At 36.7% G+C, this 27,921-nt stretch overlaps 1 protein-coding gene across 12 annotated transcripts in view; it reads right to left on the reverse strand.

The window, feature by feature from the left end:
* Window positions 1–27,921, reverse strand: part of TRPM6 (transient receptor potential cation channel subfamily M member 6) — a 217,030-nt gene that overhangs the window by 57,769 nt on the left and 131,340 nt on the right. For 10 of the 12 annotated variants that reach the window (XR_014247276.1, XM_082401319.1, XM_082401318.1 and 7 more), the window contains 8 exons: window positions 25,236–25,370; window positions 24,106–24,159; window positions 22,132–22,272; window positions 19,729–19,863; window positions 17,660–17,940; window positions 16,113–16,341; window positions 12,197–12,349; window positions 7,067–7,213 (listed from right to left, as the gene is read on the reverse strand). Coding sequence is in view for 11 of the 12 variants with exons in the window: in XM_082401319.1 (XP_082257445.1) it covers window positions 7,067–7,213; window positions 12,197–12,349; window positions 16,113–16,341; window positions 17,660–17,940; window positions 19,729–19,863; window positions 22,132–22,272; window positions 24,106–24,159; window positions 25,236–25,370 (1,275 nt within the window). In the remaining variant the exon portion in view is untranslated. The remainder of the gene's footprint in view (window positions 1–7,066; window positions 7,214–12,196; window positions 12,350–16,112; window positions 16,342–17,659; window positions 17,941–19,728; window positions 19,864–22,131; window positions 22,273–24,105; window positions 24,160–25,235; window positions 25,371–27,921) is intronic. The other 2 variants (XM_082401324.1, XM_082401325.1) reach the window with 2 other exon arrangements.

A 27,921-nucleotide genomic window follows, 5' to 3' on the forward strand; every position in this document is an offset into this window, starting at 1 on the left:
CATTCTTATCTTCTTACAATTCCCAGAAGTAGAATAACTACACACACATTTAAAACTGTGACACATATTACTAAGCTGCCTGCCAGAAAGGCTTTATCAGTTTCCACAATCACCAACAATGCATGAGACAGTGCAGTCTTTTCAATAGCTTCAGAGACAATGCACAGTGCTAGCTAATAAACACGTATTAAAAATCCCAGATCAACAGAGAGAAAAGTGCCTATGTGTGTGTTCCTTCTCACAAGAATCATATTATTTTAACCTGGATCCCTATTTCTCATATCTTTTTGAGCTCTACCCAAGTTTGATAAGTCTTCTTCTAAGCTTAGTTCTACATAGAGAATGGCTGAAATCACTTCTGACTCTACCATTTGATATTATATACAATAGGTGATATTTCAGGCAGGCATAATGGGTATTAGCATTGCCTATGAGTTAAGAAGCTTAGTAGAGAAGCATATAAAAAAGTTAAAGTAAATTCTATTAATTCTATACTTCTCTAGGTCTATGTTTCAAGGGTTAATATATTTGATGACCCCTTAGGAACATAATTTAAATAAATTTATACTATTAAGCAGTCATTTTTTACATTGTTTTCATGGTGGCCAGGCACTAAAACACTGTAGATATTGGTGGTATTGCTTCTGACTCTTCTTTTTTCCCTTTCCAATTCTTAAAAAGATATCCAAAAATGTTTACATTTCTTTTTCATCATAGCATTTATAACAAGACACTGCTTCAATAAAGCACACGTACCATAACCTAGCAATGTAACAGCCATGACTAAAAATGCCTGTGCTCACTGCTAACACCATCCTTAGCTATTTTTGTAGTTGTTGTTGTTCCATTTGCTTAGCTTTACTACTGTCTCTAAGAGTTCATAAGCTAGAAATTTCTAAGGAAAGAAATAGCTGAATACTCTTTACCCAATGATGTGACTATGGTTAAATTCTCTCGAAGCTACTATCAGAGTCTCTAGGATTTTCTGTATTCACAAAATACAGAAAATACAGTATGTCCATATTCACAAAAATGGTGAAATCTCATCATCTGAATGAAGACTTTATTTTTTTTTTTTTTTATGTAATGTCTGAAACATTTATATTAACATATTTCCATACAAATAACCCAATGAAAGTTTAGTATTAGTTGTTTTGTTTGTTTTTTTATACTGCAGGTTCTTATTAGGCATCAATTTTATAGACATCAGTGTATACATGTCAATCCCAATCGCCCAATTCAGCACACCACCATCCCCACCTCACCGCAGTTTTCCCCCCTTGGTGTCCATATGTCCATTCTCTACATCTGTGTCTCAACTTCTGCCCTGCAAACTGGCTCATCTGTACCATTTTTCTAGGTTCCACATACATGCATTAATATACGATATTTGTTTTTCTCTTTCTGACTTACTTCACTCTGTATGACAGTCTCTAGATCCATCCATGTCTCAACAAATGACTCAATTTCGTTCCTTTTTATGGCTGAGTAATATTCCATTGTATATATGTACCACAACTTCTTTATCCATTCGTCTGTTGATGGGCATTTAGGTTGTTTCCATGACCTGGCTATTGTAAATAGTGCTGCAATGAACATTCGGGTGCATGTGTCTTTTTGAATTACGGCTTTCTCTGGGTATATGCCCAGTAGTGGGATTGCTGGGTCATATGGTAATTCTATTTTTAGTTTTTTAAGGAACCTCCATATTGTTCTCCATAGTGGCTGTATCAATTTACATTCCCACCAACAGTGCAAGAGGGTTCCCTTTTCTCCACACCCTCTCCAGCATTTCTTGTTTGTAGATTTTCTGATGATGCCCATTCTAACAGGAGTGAGGTGATACCTCATTGTAGTTTTGATTTGCATTTCTCTAATAATTAGTGATGTTGAGCATCTTTTCATGTGCTTCGTGGCCATCTGTATGTCTTCTTTGGAGAAATCTCTATTTAGGTCTTCTGCCCATTTTTGGATTGGGGTGTTTGTTTCTTTGATATTGAGCTGAATGAGCTGTTTATATATTTTGGAGATTAATCCTTTGTCCGTTGATTCATTTGCAAATATTTTCTCCCATTCTGAGGGTTGTCTTTTCGTCTTGTTTATGGTTTCCTTTGCTGTGCAAAAGCTTTGAAGTTTCATTAGGTCCCACTTGTTTATTTTTGTTTTTATTTCCATTACTCTAGGAGGTGGATCCAAAAAGATCTTGCTGTGATTTATGTCAAAGAGTGTTCTTCCTATGTTTTCCTCTAAGAGTTTTATAGTGTCCAGTCTTATATTTAGGTCTCTAATCCATTTTGAGTTTATTTTTGTGTATGGTGTTAGGGAGTATTCTAATTCCATTCTTTTACATGTAGCTGTCCAGTTTTCCCAGCACCACTTATTGAAGAGACTGTCTTTTCTCCATTGTATATCTTTGCCTCCTTTGTCATAGATTAGTTGACCATAGGTGCGTGGGTTAATCTCTGGGCTTTCTATCTTGTTCCATTGATCTATGTTTCTGTTTTTGTGCCAGTACCATATTGTCTTGATTACTGTAGCTTTGTAGTATAGTCTGGAGTCTGGGAGTCTGATTCCTCCAGCTCCATTTTTTTGCCTCAAGACTGCTTTGGCTATTCGGGGTCTTTTGTGTCTCCATACAAATTTTAAGATGATTTGTTCTAGCTCCGTAAAAAATGCCATTGGTAATTTGATAGGGATTGCATTGAATCTGTAGATTGCTTTGGGTAGTATACTCATTTTCACAATGTTGATTCTTCCAATCCAAGAACATGGTATATCTCTCCATCTGTTGGTATCATCTTTAATTTCTTTCATCAGTGTCTTATAGTTTTCTGCATACAGGTCTTTTGTCTCCCTAGGTAGGTTTATTCCTAGGTATTTTATTCTTTTTGTTGCAATGGTAAATGGGAGTGTTTCCATAATTTCTCTTTCAGATTTTTCATCATTAGTGTATAGGAATGCAAGAGATTTCTGTGCATTAATTTTGTATCCTGCAACTTTACCATATTCATTAATTAGCTCTAGCAGTTTTCTGCTGGCAGTTTTAGGATTCTCTATGTATAGTATCATGTCATCCGCAAACAGTGACAGTTTTACTTCTTCCTTTCCAATTTGTATTCCTTTTATTTCTTTTTCTTCTCTGATTGCCGTGGCTAGGACTTCCAGAACTATGTTGAATAATAGTGGTGAGAGTGGACATCCTTGTCTCGTTCCTGATCTTAGAGGAAATGCTTTCAGTTTTTCACCATTGAGAATGATGTTTGCTGTGGGTTTGTCATATATGGCCTTTATTATGTTGAGGTAGGTTCCCTCTATGCCCACTTTCTGGAGAGTTTTTATCAGAAATGGGTGTTGAATTTTGTCAAAAGCTTTTTCTGCATCTATTGAGATGATCATATGGTTTTTATTCTTCAATTTGTTAATATGGTGTATCACATTGATTGATTTGCGTATATTGAAGAATCCTTGCATCCCTGGGATAAATCCCACTTGATCGTGGTGTATGATCCTTTTAATGTGTTGTTGGATTCTGTTTGCTAGTATTTTGTTGAGGATTTTTGCATCTATATTCATCAGTGATATTGGTCTGTAATTTTCTTTTTTTGTAGTGTCTTTGTCTGGTTTTGGTATCAGGGTGATGGTTGCCTCATAGAATGAGTTTGGGAGTGTTCCTTCCTCTGCAATTTTTTGGAAGAGTTTGAGAAGGATAGGTGTTAGCTCTTCTCTAAATGTTTGATAGAATTCACCTGTGAAGCCATCTGGTCCTGGACTTTTGTTTGTTGGAAGATTTTTAATCACAGTTTCAATTTCATTACTTGTGATTGGTCTGTTCATATTTTCTGTTTCTTCCTGGTTCAGTCTTGGAAGGTTATACCTTTCTAAGAATTTGTCCATTTCTTCCAGGTTGTCCATTTTATTGGCATAAAGTTGCTTGTAGTAGTCTCTTAGGATGCTTTGTATTTCTGCGGTGTCTGTTGTAACTTCTCCTTTTTCATTTCTGATTTTATTGATTTGAGTCCTCTCCCTCTTTTTCTTGATGAGTCTGGCTAATGGCTTATCAATTTTGTTTATCTTCTCAAAGAACCAACTTTTAGTTTTATTGATCTTTGCTATTGTTTTCTTTGTTTCTATTTCATTTATTTCTGCTCTGATCTTTATGATTTCTTTCCTTCTGCTAACTTTGGGTTTTGTTTGTTCTTCTTTCTCTAGTTTCTTTAGGTGTAAGGTTAGATTGTTTACTTGAGATTTTTCTTGTTTCTTGAGGTAGGCTTGTATAGCTATAAACTTCCCTCTTAGAACCGCTTTTGCTGCATCCCATAGGTTTTGGGTCGTTGTGTTTTCATTGTCATTTGTCTCTAGATATTTTTTGATTTCCTCTTTGATTTCTTCAGTGATCTCTTGGTTATTTAGTAACGTATTGTTTAGCCTCCATGTGTTTGTCTTTTTTACGTTTTTTTCCCTGTAATTCATTTCTAATCTCATAGCGTTGTGGTCAGAAAAGATGCTTGATATGATTTCAATTTTCTTAAATTTACTGAGGCTTGATTTGTGACCCAAGATGTGATCTATCCTGGAGAATGTTCCGTGCGCACTTGAGAAGAACGTGTAATCTGCTGTTTTTGGATGGAATGTCCTATAAATATCAATTAAATCTATCTGGTCTATTGTGTCATTTAAAGCTTCTGTTTCCTTATTTATTTTCATTTTGGATGATCTGTCCATTGGTGTAAGTGGAGTGTTTAAGTCCCCCACTATTATTGTGTTACTGTCGATTTCCTCTTTTATAGCTGTTAGCAGTTGCCTTATGTATTGAGGTGCTCCTATGTTGGGTGCATATATATTTATAATTGTTATATCTTCTTCATGGATTGATCCCTGGATCATTATGTAGTGTCCTTCCTTGTCTCTTTTAACATTCTTTATTTTAAAGTCTATTTTATCTGATATGAGTATAGCTACTCCAGCTTTCTTTTGATTTCCATTTGCATGGAATATCTTTTTCCATCCCCTCACTTTCAGTCTGTATGTGTCCCTAGGTCTAAAGTGGGTCTCTTGTAGACAGCATATATATGGGTCTTGTTTTTGTATCCATTCAGCCAGTCTATGTCTTTTGGTTGGGGCATTTAATCCATTCACGTTTAAGGTAATTATCGATATGTATGCTCCTATGACCATTTTCTTAATTGTTTTCGGTTTGTTTTTGTAGGTCCTTTTCTTCTCTTGTGTTTCCCACTTAGAGAAGTTCCTTTAGCATTTGTTGTAGAGCTGGTTTGGTGGTGCTGAATTCTCTTAGCTTTTGCTTGTCTGTAAAGCTTTTGGTTTCTCCATCAAATCTAAATGAGATCCTTGCCGGGTAGAGTAATCTTGGTTGTAGGTTCTTCCCTTTCATCACTTTAAGTATATCATGCCACTCCCTTCTGGCTTGCAGAGTTTCTGCTGAGAAATCAGCTGTTAACCTTATGGGAGTTCCCTTGTATGTTATTTGTCGTTTTTCCCTTGCTGCTTTCAATAATTTTTCTTTGTCTTTAATTTTTGCCACTTTGATTACTATGTGTCTCGGCGTGTTTCTCCTTGGGTTTATTCTGTATGGGACTCTCTGCGCTTCCTGGACTTGGGTGGCTATTTCCTTTCCCATGTTAGGGAAGTTTTCGACTATAATCTCTTCAAATATTTTCTCTGGTCCTTTCTCTCTCTCTTCTCCTTCTGGGACCCCTATAATGCGAATGTTGTTGCGTTTAATGTTGTCCCAGAGGTCTCTTAGGCTGTCTTCATTTCTTTTCATTCTTTTTTCTTTATTCTGTTCCGCAGCAGTGAATTCCACCATTCTGTCTTCCAGGTCACTTATCCGTTCTTCTGCCTCAGTTATTCTGCTATTGATTCCTTCTAGTGTAGTTTTCATTTCAGTTATTGTATTGGTCATCTCTGTTTGTTTGTTCTTTAATTCTTCTAGGTCTTTGTTAATCATTTCTTGCATCTTCTCAATCTTTGCCTCCATTCTTATTCCGAGGTCCTGGATCATCTTCACTATCATTATTCTGAATTCTTTTTCTGGAAGGTTGCCTATCTCCACTTCATTTAGTTGTTTTTCTGGGGTTTTTTCTTGTTCCTTCATCTGGTACATAGCCCTCTGCCTTTTCATCTTCTCTATCTTTCTGTAACTGTGGTTTTTGTTCCACAGGCTGCAGGATTGTAGTTTTTCTTGCTTCTGCTGTCTGCCCTCTGGTGGTTGAGGCTATCTAAGAGGCTTGATGGGAGGCTCTGGTGGTGGGTCTGAAGACTTTATTTTTGAAAACAGATAAAAGTTATTCAGAGCTACATACTTATTGAATAAGTATATGAAATAAGTGTGTGGTTGGGCAAGTAAATATTTTGAAATATAACATATTTAGACAAATATCCTTTTATAATCACTTCAAAATGTTTTAGCAATATACAATCGTGAGCAATTTAACTAACTATAGGTTAGCATTAGAAAAATAAATACTGTTAAATATATGTGAAAAGCACTCAATACATTTAGTGTACAGTTGTTTTCTCTGTATCTCTCCCATCCATGATAGATTTAGTATTTGTTTACACAACTTCTAAAATGTTTCTTGTCCTCTACATATTTAGAAGCATTTGCAACTGAAGACAAAAAACAAACACTTGAATTTTTTGGTCTATACTACACATTATTCCTACAAAGAAAAAATCAATTCAACTGCTGATTTTTTGCCCAAGATGGGAAAAGAATCCACCCCCATCACTTAATTCTACAACCATATTGTTCATTCTGTTGTTCCACACAGTTTCGGATTCTGAGTCCCAGCTGTGTTAACTGGAAGCACTCAAAAAACGAAGAATGCTTGTGCCTTCACTCCCAAAGTCAGAGAGATATGCTCTCACCTTTTCTCACCTCCCTCCAATCTTCTTCCCTACCTCCTTTGTAATTCCTCCCTTTTTTTTTTAACTGCACTTTTTACATTTTTATTACAAGTTGGTAAATCAGGCATATCACTATCAACATTATCATTAGCAATTAACCATCCTGAATACTATATATAATTTTTGAAATGAGACCAACCGTATAAAACCAAAACTTGACAATTGGAGCACTGTAGAACTCATAGACTTTCCTGGTCCATGGGAGGCTTTGGGGCACACTCTTTAAATCAAAGTGCTGATTTTCATCTGGTTTCTCATCAGGGCCACTTTCCAAATCATAGTCTTTCTGTAAAATGAGCAAACAATCATTTATTGTCAGAGGCGTAACTAAAATACGGACATTTACAAGTATCTAAGATATTATATATTTCATAAATACATAAATATAATAAGAATATTAGAAATTAACTGGGCACCCACCTGACAAATTACAATCTTAGTCTTGAACGGAAGGAAAACTACATTTATTGTATCAATCTTTGACAGGGTAAGGAGAACAGGGTATTTCTGAAAAGCAAGCTGAGTCTCCCATAAGAAAACCTAGTCAAACTGAGTAGTTCCAAGCATTTAAAAATGGTCCCTCTTCCTGTTCTTTTTAATCTCCTTTATCAGTAATTTTGGAACCTAAGGATATTAATAAAATCCTTGTGAAATCAATAACAGAGAATAGAATTATTTCCATAATACAGGAGGACAAAATGGACACATAATGGTGATACATCTTTCCCCAATTATAGGGAAGTCAGGCACAGTGTTAGTTTGAGGATTCTGGCTTTGATAGCTTCTCCACTCATTTATAACAGAGGTTTTACCTGAAACTCACGGACTCTCTGAGCTTCTGGAGTTCCTTGAACCTCCTGAAATTATATGCAAGTATTTGTGTTGTGCATGCATTTTTCTAGGGAAAGCATCTTCCATCAGTTTCTCAAAAGTTATGGGCCAGCCTAAAGGGGTTAACAGTTGTAGGTGGTGAGAAATGAGTATCTGTGTGACAAGGAAGTGGTTGCATAAATGTGACTACAGAGGTGTCTACATAGAAGAGCTGTTAGAAAGAGAGAAAAAAGAAAGGAAAAGAAAGGAGAAGAAAGGAAAAAAAAAAAAAAAGCGCTTGCAGCCTGGTTGCTTTCGAGAAGAGGGAACTTAGGGATGATGAAAGAAAAGAAAAAGAGATATCACCCTACTTCATAGATTTCTGTGTGGTTTTAATCTTTTAACAGGAAATGTGGGCTTCCCTGGTGGCACAGTGGTTAAGAATCCACCTGCAAATGCAGGGGACACGGGTTTGAGCCCTGGTCTGGGAAGATCCCACATGCCACAGAGTAACTAAGCCCGTGCGGCACAGCTACTGAGCCTGCACTCTGGAGCCCACGAGCCACAACTACTGAGTCGGTGCACCAGAACTTCTGAAGCCTGTGCGCGTAGAGCCCGTGCTCCACAACAAGAGAAGCCACCGCAATGAGAAGCCCACGCACCGCAACGAAGAGTAGCCCTTGCTCACTGCAACTAGAGAAAGTCTGCGCACAGCAACAAGGACCCAATGCAGCCATAAATAAATAAATAAATAAAGTTAAAAAAAAAGAAAAGAATTTTTTTTGGAATTCAAAACTCCTAAAGACAAGCATGCTAAAGGCACACCAAATGACTACAAGAAATTGAAGCCTTGTTGTGTTGGACTTTTGGAAAATGGTATGAGAGTCAATTGAACAACAGGCTGATAGTTTCAAAGCAACACGTTTTAACCTTGAAACTGAGCAGAAGAATAACTATCCTCGCCTGCGAGAACTTGACCGGAAAAAACTATTTGAAAAAACTAAAAATGAAATCCTCAATGAAGTTATCAGTCTGAGCCACGTTACACCAGAACACTGGGAGGAAATTGTTCAGCAATCTTTGTGGGAAAGAGTATCAACTCATGTGATTGAAAACATCCATCTTCCAGCTACACAGACCATGAATTCAGGGACTTTTAATACTACAGTGGATATCAAGCTTAAACAGTGAATTGATAAACAGCTTCTTAATAAAGCAATTGGTTGCTTGGGAGACCCTACAGGAAGAATTTTCCCACTTCATGACAGAACCAAAAGGAAAAGAGCATGATAACATATTTGATAAATTTAAAGAGGCTGTTAAGGAAGAAACTATTAAACACCAGAAGTGGAATAATTTTGTGGAGGACAGCTTGAGGGTTATTCAACACAATGCTTTAGAAGACCAGTCCATGTCTGATAAACAGCAGTGAGATGCAGCTATTTATTTTATGGAAGAGGTTCTTCAGGGTCATCTCAAGGATACTGAAAATGCAACTGAAATATGGAAGGTCCAGATTGGGAAGAGAGGTGGTTACATTGGAAGAATCAGACCCAAGAACAGTGTGTTCACAATGAAACCAAGAATGAACTGGAGAAGATGCTGAAATGTAATGAGGAACACCCAGCTTATCTTGCAAGTGATGAGATAACTACAGTCCAAAAGAACCTTGAATCCCAAGGAGCAGAAGTAGATGGAGCTTGATTAAGGATACTTGGCACCACGTTTATAGAAGACATTTCTTAAAAACAGCTCTAAATCATTGTAACCTTTGTTGAAGAGGCTTTCATTCCTAACAATGGCATTTTGTAGATTCTGAGTAGGAATGCAATGATGTTGTCCTATTTTGTCAAGTACAATGCATGCTTGCTGTCACCACAAATACTTTAATGCAGCAACTTAGAAACCCTGAAGTCAGGCAATTAGAGAAAAATGTCAAAGAGGTATTAGAAGATTTTGCTGAAGATAGCGAGAAGAAAGTTAAATCACTTACTGCTAAACAAGTTCAAATGGCTGAGGACCTCAAGAAAGTTAGAGAAACTCAAGGAAAACTTGACTCATTTATTGAAGCCCTTAATCAAGAAAAATAAATTGTAATAAAATCCTACTCATTTTATAATCAGCTCTGCATACATACAAGAAAACTCCAAAGTCTTTGTCCTCCATTTTTTTCTTCTGCTATTCCACCTTTCTGAACATAAAATAATCATAGAATAAAAATTTTAAATAAATAAAAAATAATTTTTAAAAAAGAATAATGGCTTTCATTCTCCTCTTACCAGTGCTTTCATCATATTTATTATCACACTATTACCATGATGACAAAGCACAAAGACATTCTAAAAGAGCATCTATGTCCCTCCTGTCTTTGACTTTCCCCCAAAATACATAATGCCAATTGTGTTCCTCAACTAATCAAGTACATTATACTTAATCAGCATTATGAAAACTTGTATGTCCCACCAAATGCTGCCTCTACCCCTTATTCTCTGATTAACAAAATTTTAAACACAAAGCAGATAATCCAAACCTGTTGCTTTAGTTAAATTCAAAGATAAAAGAACATTATTACTATGATTATAATCCATTCATAACAGACCAGATTTGAAACACTTTTTCAATAAATGCTTTAAATTGAATAATGGTGAGGTATCATGGATAGTCAGTCTGATTATAGGCTCCATGGTAGCAGGGGCCGCATCTGCCTTAGTTAATGAAATGCCCCCAGAACTTGTCTGGCTTGTGGAAGGTAGCTATTAGATATTCGTTGAATTATTAATTGATGTGGCCACGTCCAAACCACCAGGTGAGCAATTGCTGTAAGAGAACCACTATATTACAGACAAAATTTAATTTTTCAGGGAACTGTGAGGGCTTACTATCTTTTTTGAATATTAAGAGCACATTTAATTGCCATTCAAGGAAGGAGTTCTTTCCCTAAGAGTCTCCGCTTTAAGAAGAACTGCTTAGTGGAATGCTCCAGCTATCTGCAATGCCTTCAGTTTCAGTGAAAGCTTGTCTTTCTATGAAACCTCTAAGAGCCAAAAGTGAAGTTACATCCACTTCCAAAGCACTACTTGCAACCAAGTGCCAACATATTTACATATTTGTTTGTAGATAGATGATAAACAGTTTCCTTCATTGTTTACTTCAACAAGCTAATTAAACTTAATGTGAACACTGAAGTAGTATAAAGGCAAACATATATATGTGAATGTCTCACATATAAAGATTGTCTTCTATTTCTAATTGGGTTAGGCAAGCACTACATTTCTTCTCTTTCCTTAAAAAAAAAAAAATTGAAATGGTCTAAACTTAGTAACCATATAATCTAACCAGTACAATCACAATTATGACAACTTGACTAACCCAGCTTTGCAAAGGAGAACTCACACACTCTATTGAGTTTAGAATGTACCTGCCGTCTTGGACTCTGAGAACCCCAAATGGAACTATCAGGCTTAGAAAAGTGGGAAGGGAAGGGAAGGGGAGGGGAGGGGAGGGGAAGGGAAGGGAAGGGAAGGGAAGGGAAGGGAAGGGAAGGGAAGGGAAGGGAAGGGAAGGGAAGGGAAGGGAAGGGAAGGGAAGGGAAGGGAAGGAAGAGGAGAGGAACACACATATACCGAAACAGGCATGATAGCAAAAATATTTAACAACTGATCCGGTTAACTGTTCTGGCATTAACCAATCAGAATAAAGGCTCAACCAATCACAGCAGATGCCAGCCATACAAACTAATTATAATTATTTTTCATTTAACATTTATCAAATATGTTTTTAATATTATGACAAATACCTCATAAGTACAAAAGCACATCAGACAAGATGCTAGCTAAAGATGCCTCACTGAAGTATTAAGTACCAGAAAAGATGTTTACTACATCTCACAGTAAATGACAACTTTATCAGCAGTGATCCAAGTTGAAACATAAAATTCAAAGAATGTATGCACAGACAGCATATTGGAGACTCTCCAGTGAAGATGGGTTGCGATAGAAGCAGCTCAAGTTGCCCATGAAAGAGTATACATCTGGGAACTCAAGTAAAACTATTCAAACTCATTGTATATAACAAATGAAAAAACTATGGCGTGAAACAGTGAAGATCAATGCACATTTTAAACCAGCATCTTTTTAAATAAAGATTTTTAAGGATATGAGGCATCCCTTATTGTAGCTTTAGAAAAATAGTAAGTCTATTTATTCCACTAGTCACAAAGGAAAATGAAAAGTTAAGCAGCTTTCAAGACATAATAAAGTCTTTGATTTTGGCAGAAATAGGATATTTTGCTTAATAATATACGGGGGTTAATTAGAACTATCATACACGCTATACCTGACCTTACTATAATATGATTAAGATTGTTAAATAATTTGTTAAATAAATAAGCTTTGTGTCTGTGTATGTTTGAGTGCAGTCAATGCCATGAAAACCTAGTTCATTATGATATTGCACTAACCAGACAAACACTTTCTTTGGGAGCGCTGGCATTCTGGTCACCATTATACCACGTAAACTGGGAGTCCTGGGACTGGGGAACATGTGACATCTCTGCTTTGCTTTTAAATTCCAATGTCAAAATGGTGGGTGGGAAAAGAATACTGATGATGATCTTTAAAAGAAAAGAAAACAAAGTAAGTAGTGGGGGTTATACAAGGCACAAGTATGATCCAAATAAAGTTAAGATTTGGGTGTATATAAAATGTCAGATCCATCCCCAATTCAGTGGATATCCTGATTGTATACATACTTTCCGACTCGAGAATTCCAGTTCTAGAAGTGTCTCCCTCAGAAATACTCATGAATCCAAGCATGTGTAGATAGGGATGTTCTTTGCATGGCTATTTGTAATAGCAAAAAATTAGTGTCAACCTGAATGTCCATCTATAGAGGGAGAGCTGATGTGGGACAACCTAACAGTGGAATACAGTCAGCCCTTCATATCCATGGGTTTCGCATCCACAGACGCAACCAAGTGTGGATTAAAAAAAAAAAAAAAAATTCCAGACAGTTCCAAAAAGCAAACTTGAATTTCCCATACATTGGCACCTATTTACATAGCATTTATATTGTATTAGATAGTATAAGTAATCTAGACGCAAAAGTTATATGTAAATACTACACCATTTTATATAAGGGATTTGAGCATCCACGGATTTTGGTATCCTGAGGGGTCCTGGAACCAATCCCTTGTGGATATTGAGAGACAACTGTACTATGTAATCATTGAAAAGACAAAAGCAGTTCTGAATATAATGAAAGTTATATTGTTAAGTCTAAAAAGAGCAAGTTATAAAATAATATGCACAGTATAATCCCATTTTATTTAAAAAATTAAAAGTTAAAAAATACGATGCATATACATACATGCATTTGAAAGTTTAAAATACATATACCACACTGTTATATGTTATAATACCCAGAGGCACGGCAGTGAGAAGTATTCTTTTTCAATGAGCGTATTGCTTGAATAATTCTTTAAAGCCACTAAGTAGTTATTATCATATAAAACACATGAAAATTTATTCATATTATAAAATCAAGAATATAAAAACATAGCAAGTCACCTTCTGTTAGATGCATCTCCCATCATACATATATTTTCTCTGCCAGTAAAACCCAACAAAGATAGAAATCTAGACATCCATGATTTTTTCATTCTATTGCTAACATTCATGAATTTATTTATAGTCTATTCGAAAGAATTTTTATGTTCAACCTGTATTGGCCTTTCAGGGTAGAGTTTAGAAGATTTACTAAATATTGTAACAATCATCTTGGTGAACATTATCTCTTTTGAGCTAAAATTAGGCCTAGAATTCTGGGATTCAGTGAATAAAGGTAAGACTAACCCAGACTATATACCACTCATGATTAAAGAAACTAAAGTCATGTCCTTGTCGACTTCATTTTTTTTTATGCTGAAATGACCTTTTGTTGTTTTGTTGTTTTTTTTTTAAATGATTTGCTTATTTATTTATTTATTTATTTATTTATTTATATGGCTGCGTTGGGTCCTCGTTTCTGTGCGAGGGCTCTCTCCAGCTGCGGCAAGCGGGGGCCACTCTTCATCGCGGTGCGCGGGCCTCTCACTATCGCGGCCTCTCTTGTTACGGAGCACAGCTCCAGACGCGCAGGCTCAGCAATTGTGGCTCACGGGCCCAGCCGCTCCGCGGCACGTGGGATCTTCCCAGACCAGGGCTCGAACCCGCGCCCCCTGCACTGGCAGGCAGACCCCCAACCACTGCGCCACCAGGGAAGCCCCCTGTTGTTTTGTTTTAAAGCTTGATTTCCTGTGAAGGTTCTCTGGACTTTTCCCAGTCTGATAGGATTGGTTTGTTTGTGTGTTTGTTTTCTTTTCGCATGTAGAACCCAAAATACATGCAGTCTTCCAGGTCTGGAAACACCATAGTTAGCAGGCACAATGATAATATTACACTAATTAATTCCTAACCCACTTCCTGAAAAGGCTCCACATTCTTTTGCCCTTGACCATTGCAGAACAATTGGCTTGTGAAACAGTATTCAATGAAATCAATATTCCATTTCCAAGGAATAGGTCAGAGTCTACCCTCCAGAAGCACTTAAATGAGTTTTCCCTTCCACATGGAATTAGTCTGACCAGGACATTTTACATTTGCAAAAGTGTTCCCAAAACTCACAAGCCAAGCACTGAGGAATTAGGATCCAAGCATGGAGAGCAATATGGTCTACTGCAACTCAAAGATTTTAAGTAGCTAATCAGTCTTCTTTGTCAACTCACTATGTTTTGGGGCAAAAACATTTAGTCTTGCTTCAATTAAGTCTCTTTGTTGATATAAAAATAAAGTATATGAGGAGCAGAAAGTTATTAAGTTCTCAATAACAAGGATTTCTATTCAACTAAAGTATGTACAGGACAGAGCCATGGAGAAAATTATTCCTCAAAATCCCAGCTACCTATACCCCCATCTCACTCTCTGAACATTAAAAAGATTTATTGCCAGCACTTGTGTAGCTAGAGGTGGACCCATTTACATCTCTGCTTCATCATTTCCAAGGCTGAAATCGAAACAGATCAAAGGAGAACTTCTTCTAGAAACAATTGTTGTTTCTCCAATATTTTGTTAAAGAGGAATCTATGTGAAATAATTTCTGGTTGACATTTCTCTTGTTTCCACAATCTCATTAGTGGAATTAAAATGTACAAGCTCTTTTATATATTTTATGTCATATCTTTTATTTGTTTGTGTTTTCTATAGTTTGCCCACCAAAAAAAAGTTTTTAAAAACAGTCATTCTATTTGGGACACATCATACTTTTAAGAGCTCTAGGAAGAATAAAATTAAAATATAAATTATAACCTTGTGTAGCTCTTAATGATCATGCTTCATCTCCTTTTTTTCTGTTTCATAAGCTATGTACTTCTTAAGCATGACCATAACCTAGAGCTTTTTAGGCTTAGGTTTGATGTCAAAAATTAAATGCCTTTAATAATTAACTAAATTACTCTTGATAATTCAAGAAGAAAGATGAGGCTAAACCATAATGGAATAGAAAAATTTGGAGATAGTTAGTGGTGTGAACAAATGTGTTTGAGGGCAGCTTTATAAAATCGCCATTTATTTCCTGAAACATCACATTAGATGAACACAACAACAGAAATTGCTAATTTTATTTAGTTTATCATGAGTTAGTATTTTTAAGCTGAGAAAATTTTCACTAAAAAGTCTCATTTACTTCTGTTATAATTATCAGAGACAATGGTGTTTACTAATAACGAAATCTTGTTTATGTTTGTAGATGCTTTTAACTTCTTCTAACCACCTTCTCATGAGTATGCCTTTGTGACGGACGGAGCTGGCACAATTATGCCCATTTTTAAAAAGAAACTGTGGTAGGGCTTCCCTGGTGGCACAGTGGTTGAGAGTCTGCCTACTAATGCAGGGGACATGGGTTCGAGCCCTGGTCTGGGAGGATCCCACGTGCCGCGGAGCAGCTGGGCCCGTGAGTCACAGCTACTGAGCCTGTGCATCTGGGGCCTGTGCTCCGCAACAGGAGGGGCCGCGATGGTGAGAGGCCCGCGCACCGCGATGAGGAGTGGCCCCCACTAGCCACAACTAGAGAAAGCCCTCGCACAGAAACGAAGACCCAACACAGCCAAAATAAATAAATAAATATTAAAAAAAAAAAAAAAAAGAAACTGTGGTAGTGGGAGATAAAGTAGTTGTCAGAGGTTCCACTGTGAAGATCTCAGCTCATCTGTGAGAATCAAAGACATTAACTGGTTTTCCTGAAGGTAATCTTTTGGAGCAAGGGAAAAATGAACTCAAGAGTATAGACCTCAAGAGTATAGCCTAAACTAACGTTAAACTCTATAAAGCAAGTAAATATACCTTTAACCAAGAGTTTTTCCTCATTTTCAGACGCCCCATCCACATATCTGTCAGTAGCATTTGTGTACAAGTATGTGAAACAAAGGGCCTCAACCCTCCAGAAACAGCCAGTTTTAAACAGGTAGAATTGCTCCAGTTCTTGAGTTCATAGGTCAACAGTTTCATGGCCATTCTTTCATTCTGTTTGAATGCCTTCTCCAACACATCCAGGGCAAGCTGGCCAAACTGTCTGCAATGACACAGTGGTGAGTGGCAAAAATAAATGCAGGTGAGAGCCCCAGAAACATTAAAAAAGATTAGATATGAGACTCAGAAAAGACCAAGACAAAAGAGGGAACAGTAAAATGCAGAAGCTGTTTTAAAGGGATTGCTGCTCAGGAAATGGATTGTTCTCCCTTTCTTAAAAGAACAGAACTAGAGGGTTTCCACCAGGAGTGCCTGAGCTATCCATGGGGAGAAGCGAATCCACACCACAAAACAAGCTGTGTATGGCTTGGTGTGGGGCTCCCTGATAGTACCTAATAAAGAATTTTTTGACAGAAAAGATTGTTCATAAACCGAACTAGCATTTAAGGAAAAACTGTGGAAACTCCCCCCGCCACTCCTTTTTTTTTTTTAAAGATTTTAGGGACTTCCCTGGTGGCGCATTGGTTAAGAATCCGCCTGCCAATGCAGGCTGAAACAGGTTTGAGCCCTGGATCGGGAAGATCGCACATGCCGCAGAGCAACTAAGCCCGTGCGTCACAACTACTGAGCCCGCATGCCAACTACTGAAGCCTGCGCGCCTAGAGCCCATGCACCACGACGAAGAGTAGCCCCTGCTCACCGCAACTAGAGAAAGCCCACGCGCAGCAACAAAGACCCAACACAGCCAATAAATAAATAAATAAATAAATTTAGATTTTACAAAATACACAGATGACTTAAGTAAGGCACTAGACCTGGAGACACCCCCAGGTGATCTTCTTGGAGGTTGTTTTCTCTAAAAAGTAGACACTGTCATTCTCTGGAATTTTTTAAATCAAAATGATAAATTAGTTTCTATTAACTCTAGCTTGCTTTCTTTCCCTACTACTATGATGCTTTACTACATTAAAAAACCAAAACATTTCTAACTCTTCTATCTTCTACCATCACTCTCTGGTAATTTAATACCTAATATATTTATTTGTTTTCCTGCCTGAGCTGTACTTAAAGAACAAATTTTAATATAACTTAGTATCAAAGAGTTTGAGAGTTAGGAAGGACTTCCAAAATCATTCATTGAACATTTTATAGTTAAGAAACTGAAGTCCCGAAATCTGGTCAAGTGATTTGACAATTAGTAAAGAGCTGGACTAGAACTGGAACCCGAGTCTCCTGACTTGAAGGCCACCTCTCTGCCTTTTAGTCCTTAAAATACCTCAAGACCCTTATCTATGGGAGAGTCCATGAAACACACGGCTATAAGTCCACTCATCTTACAAGTTCTAGGCTGAGGGAGATAAACGTGTCTAACCATTCTAAGAACTGTCGATGTGAATGTTAGGTAAAGGGAGAACTCCTACTTTGAGTAATTTTTCAGCTCTTCTGAGGCATCATCCACCATGTTGCTCTCCTTGGCTTCCCGGGCCATTGCTCGGTAGAGTATACAAGCAATGACTGCCTTGACTGTGGCCTCCTCTCCGTGCTGCCAGAAGAACATGGCCATCTTCTGCCTTTTCATTAGCACAGCCCAAACCAGCAGGTCATTATAAGGATAAATAAAGCCAGTAGAGTCAGGGTCATCTGATATATTTTGTTCTTCTTTTGACTTCTTCCTTGATTTATGAAGGGCTATAGACTTTTCCTGTTAGAATATAAAATAGGAATGGGTGTCCAAATACTCAAATGCATGATGTTCTACCTGACAAAACACATCGGGTATCTTAAAAATATTTTTAAATCACCGAAAAGAGATGGAAATAATAATAGAACTTTATAAATCAGAAACCAAAATTTTGGCCTTTTTTAATCCATTTCTTGTTGCATCTAATAATTCCAGGGTCCCTAGGCTGAGATACCTTAAGTTCACTTAACACAACTTAAAACACTATACCTTTGGAATAGAGCCACTAACTATACAACAATTTTCAATTTCTCAAGGAAATGGGCTAAAATAACATATTAGATAAATGATAACTATTAAAAAAAACCTCTAACCTCACCTTACAAATAGATTCATTATCTTCCTCTTAGAAAAATGGCACTAGTGTTGCCAACATTCATACAGATAGATTGGTTTTAATTTTGCTTTCCTTTATTCTGACTATATTCCCCTAGTGATGGTAGTAGGTAATAATGAAATACTATTCTCTACCTGGTAAACCCACCTTTTACAGCTCATCTCAAAAACCATTCTCTAACCCCCATAGTCTTCTATATCACTTTGTATGTATCTCTCTCTCAATGCTCATCATACTGCACTGTGGTTATTACTTTGGGAGGGAGGGTAGGACCATTTCTCACTCATAATTATATCTTCTCCAACACACCTGCATCTCAAATTAAACCAAGTGTCCAAAATAATGTCTGGCAAATAACAAGATTCAATAATTATTCTTTTTTTTTAACATCTTTATTGGAGTATAATTGCTTTACAATGGTGTGTTAGTTTCTGCTTTATAACAAAGTGAATCAGCTATACATATACATATATCCCCATATCTCCTCCGTCTTGCGTCTCCCTCCCACCCTCCCTATCCCAGCCCTCTAGGTGTTCACAAAGCACTGAGCTGATCTCTGTGTGCTATGCGGCTGCTTCCCACTAGCTATCTATTTTACATTTGGTAGTATATATGAGTCCATGCCACTCTCTCACTTCGTCCCAGCTTATTCTTTCTAATTAAAGGAGATCATAGCAAAAATAGTAATAAGCTTCCTCTATTTCTATAAATGAAGGGAATTTATGTTCATTGATTATGACCAATGGTAATTTTATGAAACATCTTTTCATTCTAAGAACTATAAAAAGCAAACCTCTTTCAGCCAACATAGGAACCATTTATATGGAAACTCTTAAACAAAAGCATTCACCCCCAGAGGAAAGTGGGATTGAGGTAGTAAAGGGAGGGGGGCATAATACTGCTCACACACACACACATGCACACACACAGTCATAAATACATTATCATTGTCATACTGTACCATTAGGCCAAAATTATTTTTTAGAAAGCTTCAAAAGGGAAAAAAGAAGATGCAAGAGGACAGTGTCAGAGAAAAGAAAGGAGAAGGAAACAGTCACCTCCAATTAGCCTTGGGGAAAGGAGGAGGAGGGTGCAATGTTGGGCTAATGATTCTATTTTTTAGTACCATCCCATGGACTGCCTTCCTGAGTCAACATCTGGACATGGTAGAGTAGGAACAAAGAAGGCAGCCTGAGGTGCCAGCCCCGGCAAATCATTTAGTTGCTTGTCCTGGGCGTTTGCTCATCATTGTTAGAGAACACCTGTATTATGCTTTTGACTTGCACCATCTGTTTATAGTACTTGTAAATGATCCCTCTATTTGTATTCCCCATTCTCAAACTTTAAAGGAAGAAAAGATCTCTGTCTTTAAGGACAATTTTCTTTTCAAATCTAAAATAAGTAACTGGTACCTTGACTTTGTAAGGTTGGGCAGTTCTAATGAACTGGTAATGCAGTGTGCTTTCTGCAGATTCATTTCTATTTCCTGAGCGGCATCTTCGGTGAAGAGGGGGCTGGGGAAAGCTTTGAGTAAAAGTGGTCACTTGCTGGAATATGTTATTTTATTTTTAAAATAAAACAAAAAGGGAGAAAGATGATTATAGTGGTAACAATTAACATTTTATTTCTAGACAACAATAAAACCAAATATAATATTGTGTCCTATCCAATGGTTCTGTCTCTGATCCAAGATTAGTAATTAATTACTCCTCCAACAAGAGCCTCTCATGATCCCCTTCTTACTAAGCACACTCTTATTTCCTAACATCTTAGAGAACATGTTCTTTTGCTCCCTATCATATATCTGCATTCCTTTTCTACGTGGAAATTCCATTAGAATCAATCGATGTTCTATACCTGAAACAAGTTCAGAATAGGCAATAAAGATTCACAGTTCTGATAAGAAAAAGTTCCCATTCACAAACAGCTCCAAGGTTAAGCTTCAGTTGGAAAGTTACGGAATTTCTCCAGGTGTTATATCGCTACTGGAATTCCAGTGGCTAGGCCCAATAACAACATAATTAATTGCTTGTCAGCATGAAGCTTTCATCAATGAAAAACAAAAACAAACGAGAGCATTCTTAAAGGGACTGACATAAAATTCCCAATACAAACCGTATCGGGAACTTTGAACTTTATTTTACTTATTTATTAATATTTATTTATTTATTTTATTTGTACTTTATTTTCTTTCTTTCTTTCTTTATTTTTAGTTTGTGTTTTACAGATATAAATTAGATGTAGAAGTAATGGAGTCCAACTTTTTAAAGATGCTACTCAACTTATTATCATCATTATTACTGTGATATAGAATTAATAGTATCACTAGTAATAATCATAATGACTATTAATATTAAGTTACTCTATACCCTCTATGTACCAGGAATATGGGTTTTCCTGGGTATTCTAGGTATTATTTTATTTAATCCTTTTGATAAATTTATGAAAGGGGTATTATATTATTATTCCCATTTTAAAGATAAGGAAACTGACACACAGAGAGGTTAAGTTTCTCACTCAAGATTACACAGCTACTAATGAGCAAAAACTAAGATTCAGTCCCAGATCTCTCCGATTCCAAACCATGTATTCGTTAACTGCTACGATCTAATTTACTAGGAAACACAATAAACTCTGTACTCCTTCACTAGAAAATAACTAGAGAAATGGGCAATTTCCTACCCATTTCCAGAAAGGGCATTAGAGGAACCTGCCTAGCATGTTCCCCACTGGGCTGCACCAAGGTCACAGTCAGTCCTATACCTGCCACTGGTAACCTCATAGCAAGGCGTATTTTGTTTACATGAAGGCATTGATACCTCAAGTGTATCCCTATGTCTGTGAAATGCCAATAAAGAACATTTTCTCTTTGAGAATTGGGTTTCTTTCTGTTTTGTTTTCTCATCCCTTAAAGCCAAGTTGGGTTTTCACTTCACCTCATTCTTTAAAAATAAAGGTCAAAAGTAGCTTGATATTCTAGACTCTTCATGTGATCTTATCCCAAAGTATCTTTCCAGTGTCATCCCTCACAACCTTCTGGCGCTTGTCCAGTGACAAAGGTCTCCTTGTCACTGCAAAACCATACCCTGGTGTCCACAGCACTGTGCCTCTAACTGTTCCCGCTCTTCTCTCAGCCAAAAATGCCCCAAACTACCTTTTCTAACACTTTCATTATCCCCTAATAAGAACTAGGCTCTTCAGTTTACTGATCGGTACTGGCAATTTTAAGAAACAAGCAACGTTTTCTCTGCTAATCAACTAACCAGCAACTCTAATTTTACGTTCCTAGACTTTCAAAAATATGATGGAAAATAAAATATGTATAATACATATTTTTACGTGGTACATTCTGCATGCATCTTCCAGTATAACCCCTAGAGACTTGTTCCAAGTTTGTCATCTCCAGGTTATGTACTATTATGAGTTATAGATATAATCCTATTAAGCTTTTCACTTCTGTATTTTCAAAAGAAAAAGAAAGATAAGGAAAGAACCGGTCATCTCTCCCTCTAACCCTTCTCACCACATACTTCTGTGTCAATACGGCACATATTATATCCTGTTTTGTATTGTGGCTAGTTATTCATAAATCTGTTTCCTCTAAAAGTTTCTAAACTCCTGATCTTTATGTCCATCCCAGGCCAGCATGCCAGCACTTAGCACAGTAATTTACATGCAGCAGATAGTCAATAAGTGTCGATAAATAGCATGTCCGTTTTGGAAGCTCTTCCCACCTAAACTTCCCGAGCCATTTTTCTAAAAGTATAACTCCTAGGAATCCTTAATTTTACTAGGGTATTTTTCAATTATGCTACCTTATGTTTTCTGTAGACGTTGCTGTAGAGGGCTCTGAAATTTTTTCTGGTATAGCTGCTGCGATATGCTCTACCAATAAGGTATTCTATCACCAGTCCAACGTCAATCAGCGTTATTCTGTAGCCTGAGAGAAGGGCATGCTGAAACAAAAACATGTAACACGTAACTGTCAGTTCTTTTTTTCTATCTCTTTTGCCATGTCACTAGAACATAACCAAATCAACTGCAAAGAGGGAGACTCACACTCTTCAGCTCTAGAACAATGCTTAAGACTCACAAATGAAGGAAGAGCCCCTGAGTTATCACTAATAACTAAAACAAGAACAAAAACAACTGATCACTTAATATGGCCAGCTACTGATACAACCTGGTTGTTCAAACGGGAAAAAATACTTAGCCTTAAGATGTTTTTAGTTTCATAGACATGGAATGTCTGCTTTTAAGAGCTCATTTCCTCTCTTTTTCTCTCTCATGCATATACACACTTTAGAATAAAATACATTTAAAGAGAGTACAAAAGATTGTTTTTAGCTGGAAATGACAGAACCACTACAACAAAAGTATAATCACTGGAGGATATGCTGGAGAGTCCAAAAGTAACACTAAGTTAAATCTTAAGCTTCTCTATTGAAATGGCTGTAACACTTGGCACCATATTGACCAAATCATACACAAAACAAGAATAGGAAAGGAAGTAGAACAAATAGAAATAAGAAACATGAAGCGGCAGAGCAAAATGAGATTTCAAAACACGAGGCTGTGCCAAGACCAACGTCATGGCTGGTAGGGGCCTGAGTAGCAGGTTTCCAAGCACATGGGCCTTAGGCCAAATGAAAACTGCTCTGACCCCTTAAAGGCCACCACAGTGCCTCTTCATAAGTGTTACTTCCGCACTGCCATTCATAGCACACTTTTAAAGGCACAGAGTGCTGAACAAGATCTTTGAAATGAACAGATTGTGAACAATGTTCCCAAAGCTTTGAACAACAAATAAGGTTACAGATATAAATAAATGCAAATAATTTAATTTTTCTCTTTCACATTCATAATTCACTTTTTCCAAGGAACACAAATCATGCTCTCATTTTGCTGCTAGTTAAACACATATCTAACTATTTCACTCCTTTTTCTTCAGTTTACCATGATAGAATCAGAGTTTAAGGAGATAATCTAAGTAACATCATTTTGACCCAACATGAATCAATGCAAAGTAAATTTACATCGGCATGGACACTTCTGCTTACTGCTAATCTGCCAACCAAATGTCTTCCTCCAGTACTTTTACTCCCACCAAGTCCACATAATCAGAAAGCCCACACTCTCTCCATCAAGATATTAGACTTCAGAATTAAGGCAAAAAAAAGTCTGTTAAAGATGGAAAGTTCTGGTAACTAATGGGGGATCAGAGATGATTTTAAGTCTGCCTTAACTCAAAGTTCAATGAGAATACCATGAGCAAAATATTAGCAAAGGCATAGACCAGTGGGATCCATCCTGGTTCCCTAGAACAATGCTTAGACTCACCAAGAAAGTGAGAGTCCCCGAGTTATCACCAATAGACAAAATAAGAACAAAAACAATGGAATCACATACCAGTCCTTCAATAAAGATAACAGAACCAGGAAGTTTCTCTATTTTCAGCAGGTATTATTATCATCATTGGCAATATTGTTGTATCATGTTAAGCTGAAACTCTGCTTGGAAGTTTCTATGTCTCCAATTCATGTTTTATAAGAGTAAATAATTATTAGCTAATGCCACTTACTTGGTGGGTCAAATCTTTTAAAACACAAATATCAAGAAAAAATATGAGTGTGGTTTGGTGATGAAATTGTTCAGAGTCACAGGTAAAGAAGGTAGGTAATTCGCTAGAAAATCCAAGTCTACATTTTACAAAGCAAAATCTGGTAACACTTCACCACAAAGCTAAGACAATACCAGAAGAAATTTGTACACCTTCATCATTAGGTTACCTGTTTTACATCTCGGACAAGATGATGCAAGAGCATATTGGTTGGTCCTTGTTTCTGTAATAAAGAACAAAAGAAAGAATTTTAATTACCTTTTAATTACCATGTGCTAGGGAGAAATAAAAAACCTTTATTTCAGAATTCATAAATAATCCAGAATACTGAAAACTTTCTTCAACATCTTTAGTAATGAAGCTTAAGCCAAATTAATTCTAAGGAAGGTATTTCCCAAGAGAAGATGTGATTAGATTGAAATATTTTTCAGTGCAAGATGTATATATCTAGGAAGTAAGGCCTTAATTAACTTTGTGTGGCAAGAGGCAGAAATAAATTTTAACTAATCTGTAACTATCCTTTATTATATATAAATCACACAATTACAAATTTCATCACACAATTATATTCTATCAACAAATATTTATTGAACACTTACTACATTCATTCAAGCTACTGAGGGATTCAATGAAGAATAAAGGTACTTTCTTCATAGAATTTTTACAATCTAATAGAAGAGAGTGGGACTTACACTAAAAATAACCAACAATATGAAGATAGGTATGTTCAAAAGAGTGGCAAATAATCTGTATTATAGGGGCACTATAATATGTGAATTGGAATAATCAAGAAGATAGGACTTGAACAGGGCTCTAAAGAAAGGGTAATATTCAAAGGCAAGGAAGGACATCTCAAGAAGGGTGCTTGGCTTAAGCAAGTGGTGTCTTTACAAGGAGTAAGCCAGTCTCGTTTCAATAAAAGGTTTACATAGGAAAATTGCAGGAACAAAATTTTAAGTGTCCTTAGGTTGAAATGCTTCTAATTACTCAATAAAAGCAATTTGTTCTTATTCACATCTTTGGCTTTAATTATGGTCTTACTATCCTATTTTCTTAAATTAGTTTATGCTTCTATTCTGTATAATTAATTAAAATGGGAAACACAGAAATGACTATAGGATACAATGGATTTGGTAAGAAAGTCTCTTCTTTGGTTGAAAAGTCTGTCCCTCTATAAGCTATCTTTGTACATGAATGCTGAAGGAGACTTGAACATTCAAGATATAGTTTAAGCTGAGTGTTAAGCTAATTAATAAATAAATCTTAAGGAGGTGACTAATGAAATGTTCCAGTACTCACTGTATTATAGAGCTCTTCCAGTCGGGAGATGGTAAGAAAGCGATGGAGGTTCATGCCATATTCTATTAAGAGCTTCACGAAATCCACTCGATCCATCACCAAAGCATCTAACATTGCTTGTTCTAGCGAGCCAGGCTTCAGAGGACAGAAATAAATAAGAGATATACAGAAATCAAGAAAGTAGAAATAACTAAAGAATTACATGTATTTGAACTCAAAACTATACAGACAAAATAATCATAAAATACAATCTTACTAAGAAATGTTCAGGACCTAAGTGAAGAAATAACAAAAGGTAAACTGAAGGCATAAAAGACCTCTTGAATAAATGTGTTCTTGGATGAGAAGATTGACTGTGGTAAAGATCTCAATGCTTCCCAAATTAATGTTTGAATTTAATGCAATTCTAATAAAAATCCAAGGTTTCTTTCCCTTCCTTCTTTTCCTTCTGCTTCTTTTTCTTTTTCTTTTTCTTTTTTGGTAACTTGGCATGTTCTCATTTAAACTATACCCGACTTCTGGGTATAATGGCAAATTAAACACACTCATCTACTTTTACTCCTACCTAAAACCCCACTAAAATTATAGTAAAGGGTTTTTTTGTCTTTTTGTGTTTTTTTTTAAAGAAATGAATCCACAAAAACAAGGAGGTCAAGAGTGAAACATTTTAGAAGTTGAAAAGCAGATGGTCAAATGGTAATTGACTTAGCAGTCCCCAAAAAGCCAAAAAATGGAAGTCTGGAAAAAGAGTCAAGAACCAAACAAAATCTATGCCACAGAATTCTGGCAGCATAAATTGCTAACATTGGGACCTTCCCACTCATCTTTCCCTATTGGTTTCCGTAACAGTAGGAACAAGGCTTTACCTTCTAAGCAGGAGATTGGAGGATTTCTTTCTGATATTGTGATGAACACAAGAGAAAATATATGAATATGCTAACACTTCAGGTTCCCCAACAAATGGGGGCAGCCAGATCACCCTACTGTGAAGCCCAAATCTACAGGCTCAGAATTTCTAATGAGCTTTCTTTCCTCCACACTTAAACAAAGAGTCCAGGACAAACAGACCAGAAAACGTCAACTAGGAGGAATCAGACAAAACAGGAAGAAGAAAACTTCAAAAGAACTATCATTAATAGCTTCAAAAAAACAAAAGAAGATATTATATTCAGGATGGTAAGACCTAGGGTCTGTCATACAGAGTGAAGTAAGTCAGAAAGAGAAAAACAAATACCGTATGCTAACGCATATATATGAAATCTAAAAAAAAACGATGGTACTGATGAACCTAGTTGCAGAGCAGGAATAAAGAGGTAGACATAGAAAATGGACTTGAGGACACAGGGTGGGAGGGCAAAGCTGGGGCGAAGTGAGAGTAGCATCGACATATATACACTACCGAATGTAAAATAGTTGGCTGGTGGGAAGCAGCAGCGTAGCACAGGGAGATAGGCACGGTGCTTTGTGACCACCTAGAGGGGCGGGATAGGGAGGGTGGGAGGGAGGCCCAAGAGGGAGGGGATATGGGGGCATGTATATGCATATGGCTGGTTCGCTTTGTTGTGCAACAGAAACTAACACAGTATTGAGAAGCAATTATACTCCAATAAAGATCTATCAAAAAAAAAAAAGGTACGTGTACACCTTCCCTATGACCCAGTAATTCACTTGTAGAGAAATAAAAACATATGTCCACAAAAAGAAGATAAATAAATAAACAAATAAAAATTTTTAAAAAAAGACAACATATTTGCTCTCAGGAATTAATAATATGCTATCAGAAACAAAAAGATACATACAAGGTGTGAAAAATTAAACTTGAGGAAATCTACCAAAGAAAAGATATAGAAGATTAAAGGAAAAGATAAGATTAGAGGAGCAGTCCATAGGTCTAACATTTAAATGATAAAATTCCTGAATGAGAGCAGAGAAAACAGGGGAGGAAACTCCCCAGAAAGGAAACACATGATTGCCAAGTTGAAAGCAAGTGCCCAGTGTAATGGATATAAAAACTCATAATGACGCATATCATTGTGAAATCTAAGAACACTGGAACAAGAGAAGATTTTCTTAAACTCCCAGAGAAGAAAGAAACGGTCATAAACAAAGGATCAGAAAACAGAACGATTTTTACTTCCCAACAGTACTGCTGGGTGCTGGAAGCTAAGCATTCAAAATTTTCTAGGAAAATTAGTTCCATCTTGAATTAAAATATATCCAAACATATAAGGCCTCAAAATTTTTATCTCCCACACTCCCTTTCTCAGGAAGTTACTGCAAGATACACATCATCAAATAAAGGAGTAAACCAAGAAAGAGGAAAACAGGGGATACAGAAAACAGGCGTTCTAACAAAGGAGGGAATCTCCAAGATGATGAAGGATGACAGCTCAGCACCAGGAATAGCAGGCAACCAGTCCAGATTGCAGCAGGGAGGGCACAGACAGAAATGTTAAGAGCTCTCTAAAATTAATCAGAAAACAGCAATATGACTTATTATTTAGAAATACGGAGATTTATAAATGTCAGAACAGTCCAAAAATGTCAAAAGTGCTCGGCTCTACTGATTAGCAGGGCAGGGAACTACTGTCTTTTTGGTAGCTTTTTAGTACCACTTGATGTTTTAAATAATGTGCACAAATTAGTTCAACCCCAAACTAACAGACCTATGGTCTGGTCACAACTG

The sequence above is a fragment of the Balaenoptera borealis genome, assembly GCF_965194805.1.
Source record: "Balaenoptera borealis genome assembly, chromosome: 8".
Classification (NCBI taxonomy): domain Eukaryota; kingdom Metazoa; phylum Chordata; class Mammalia; order Artiodactyla; family Balaenopteridae; genus Balaenoptera; species Balaenoptera borealis.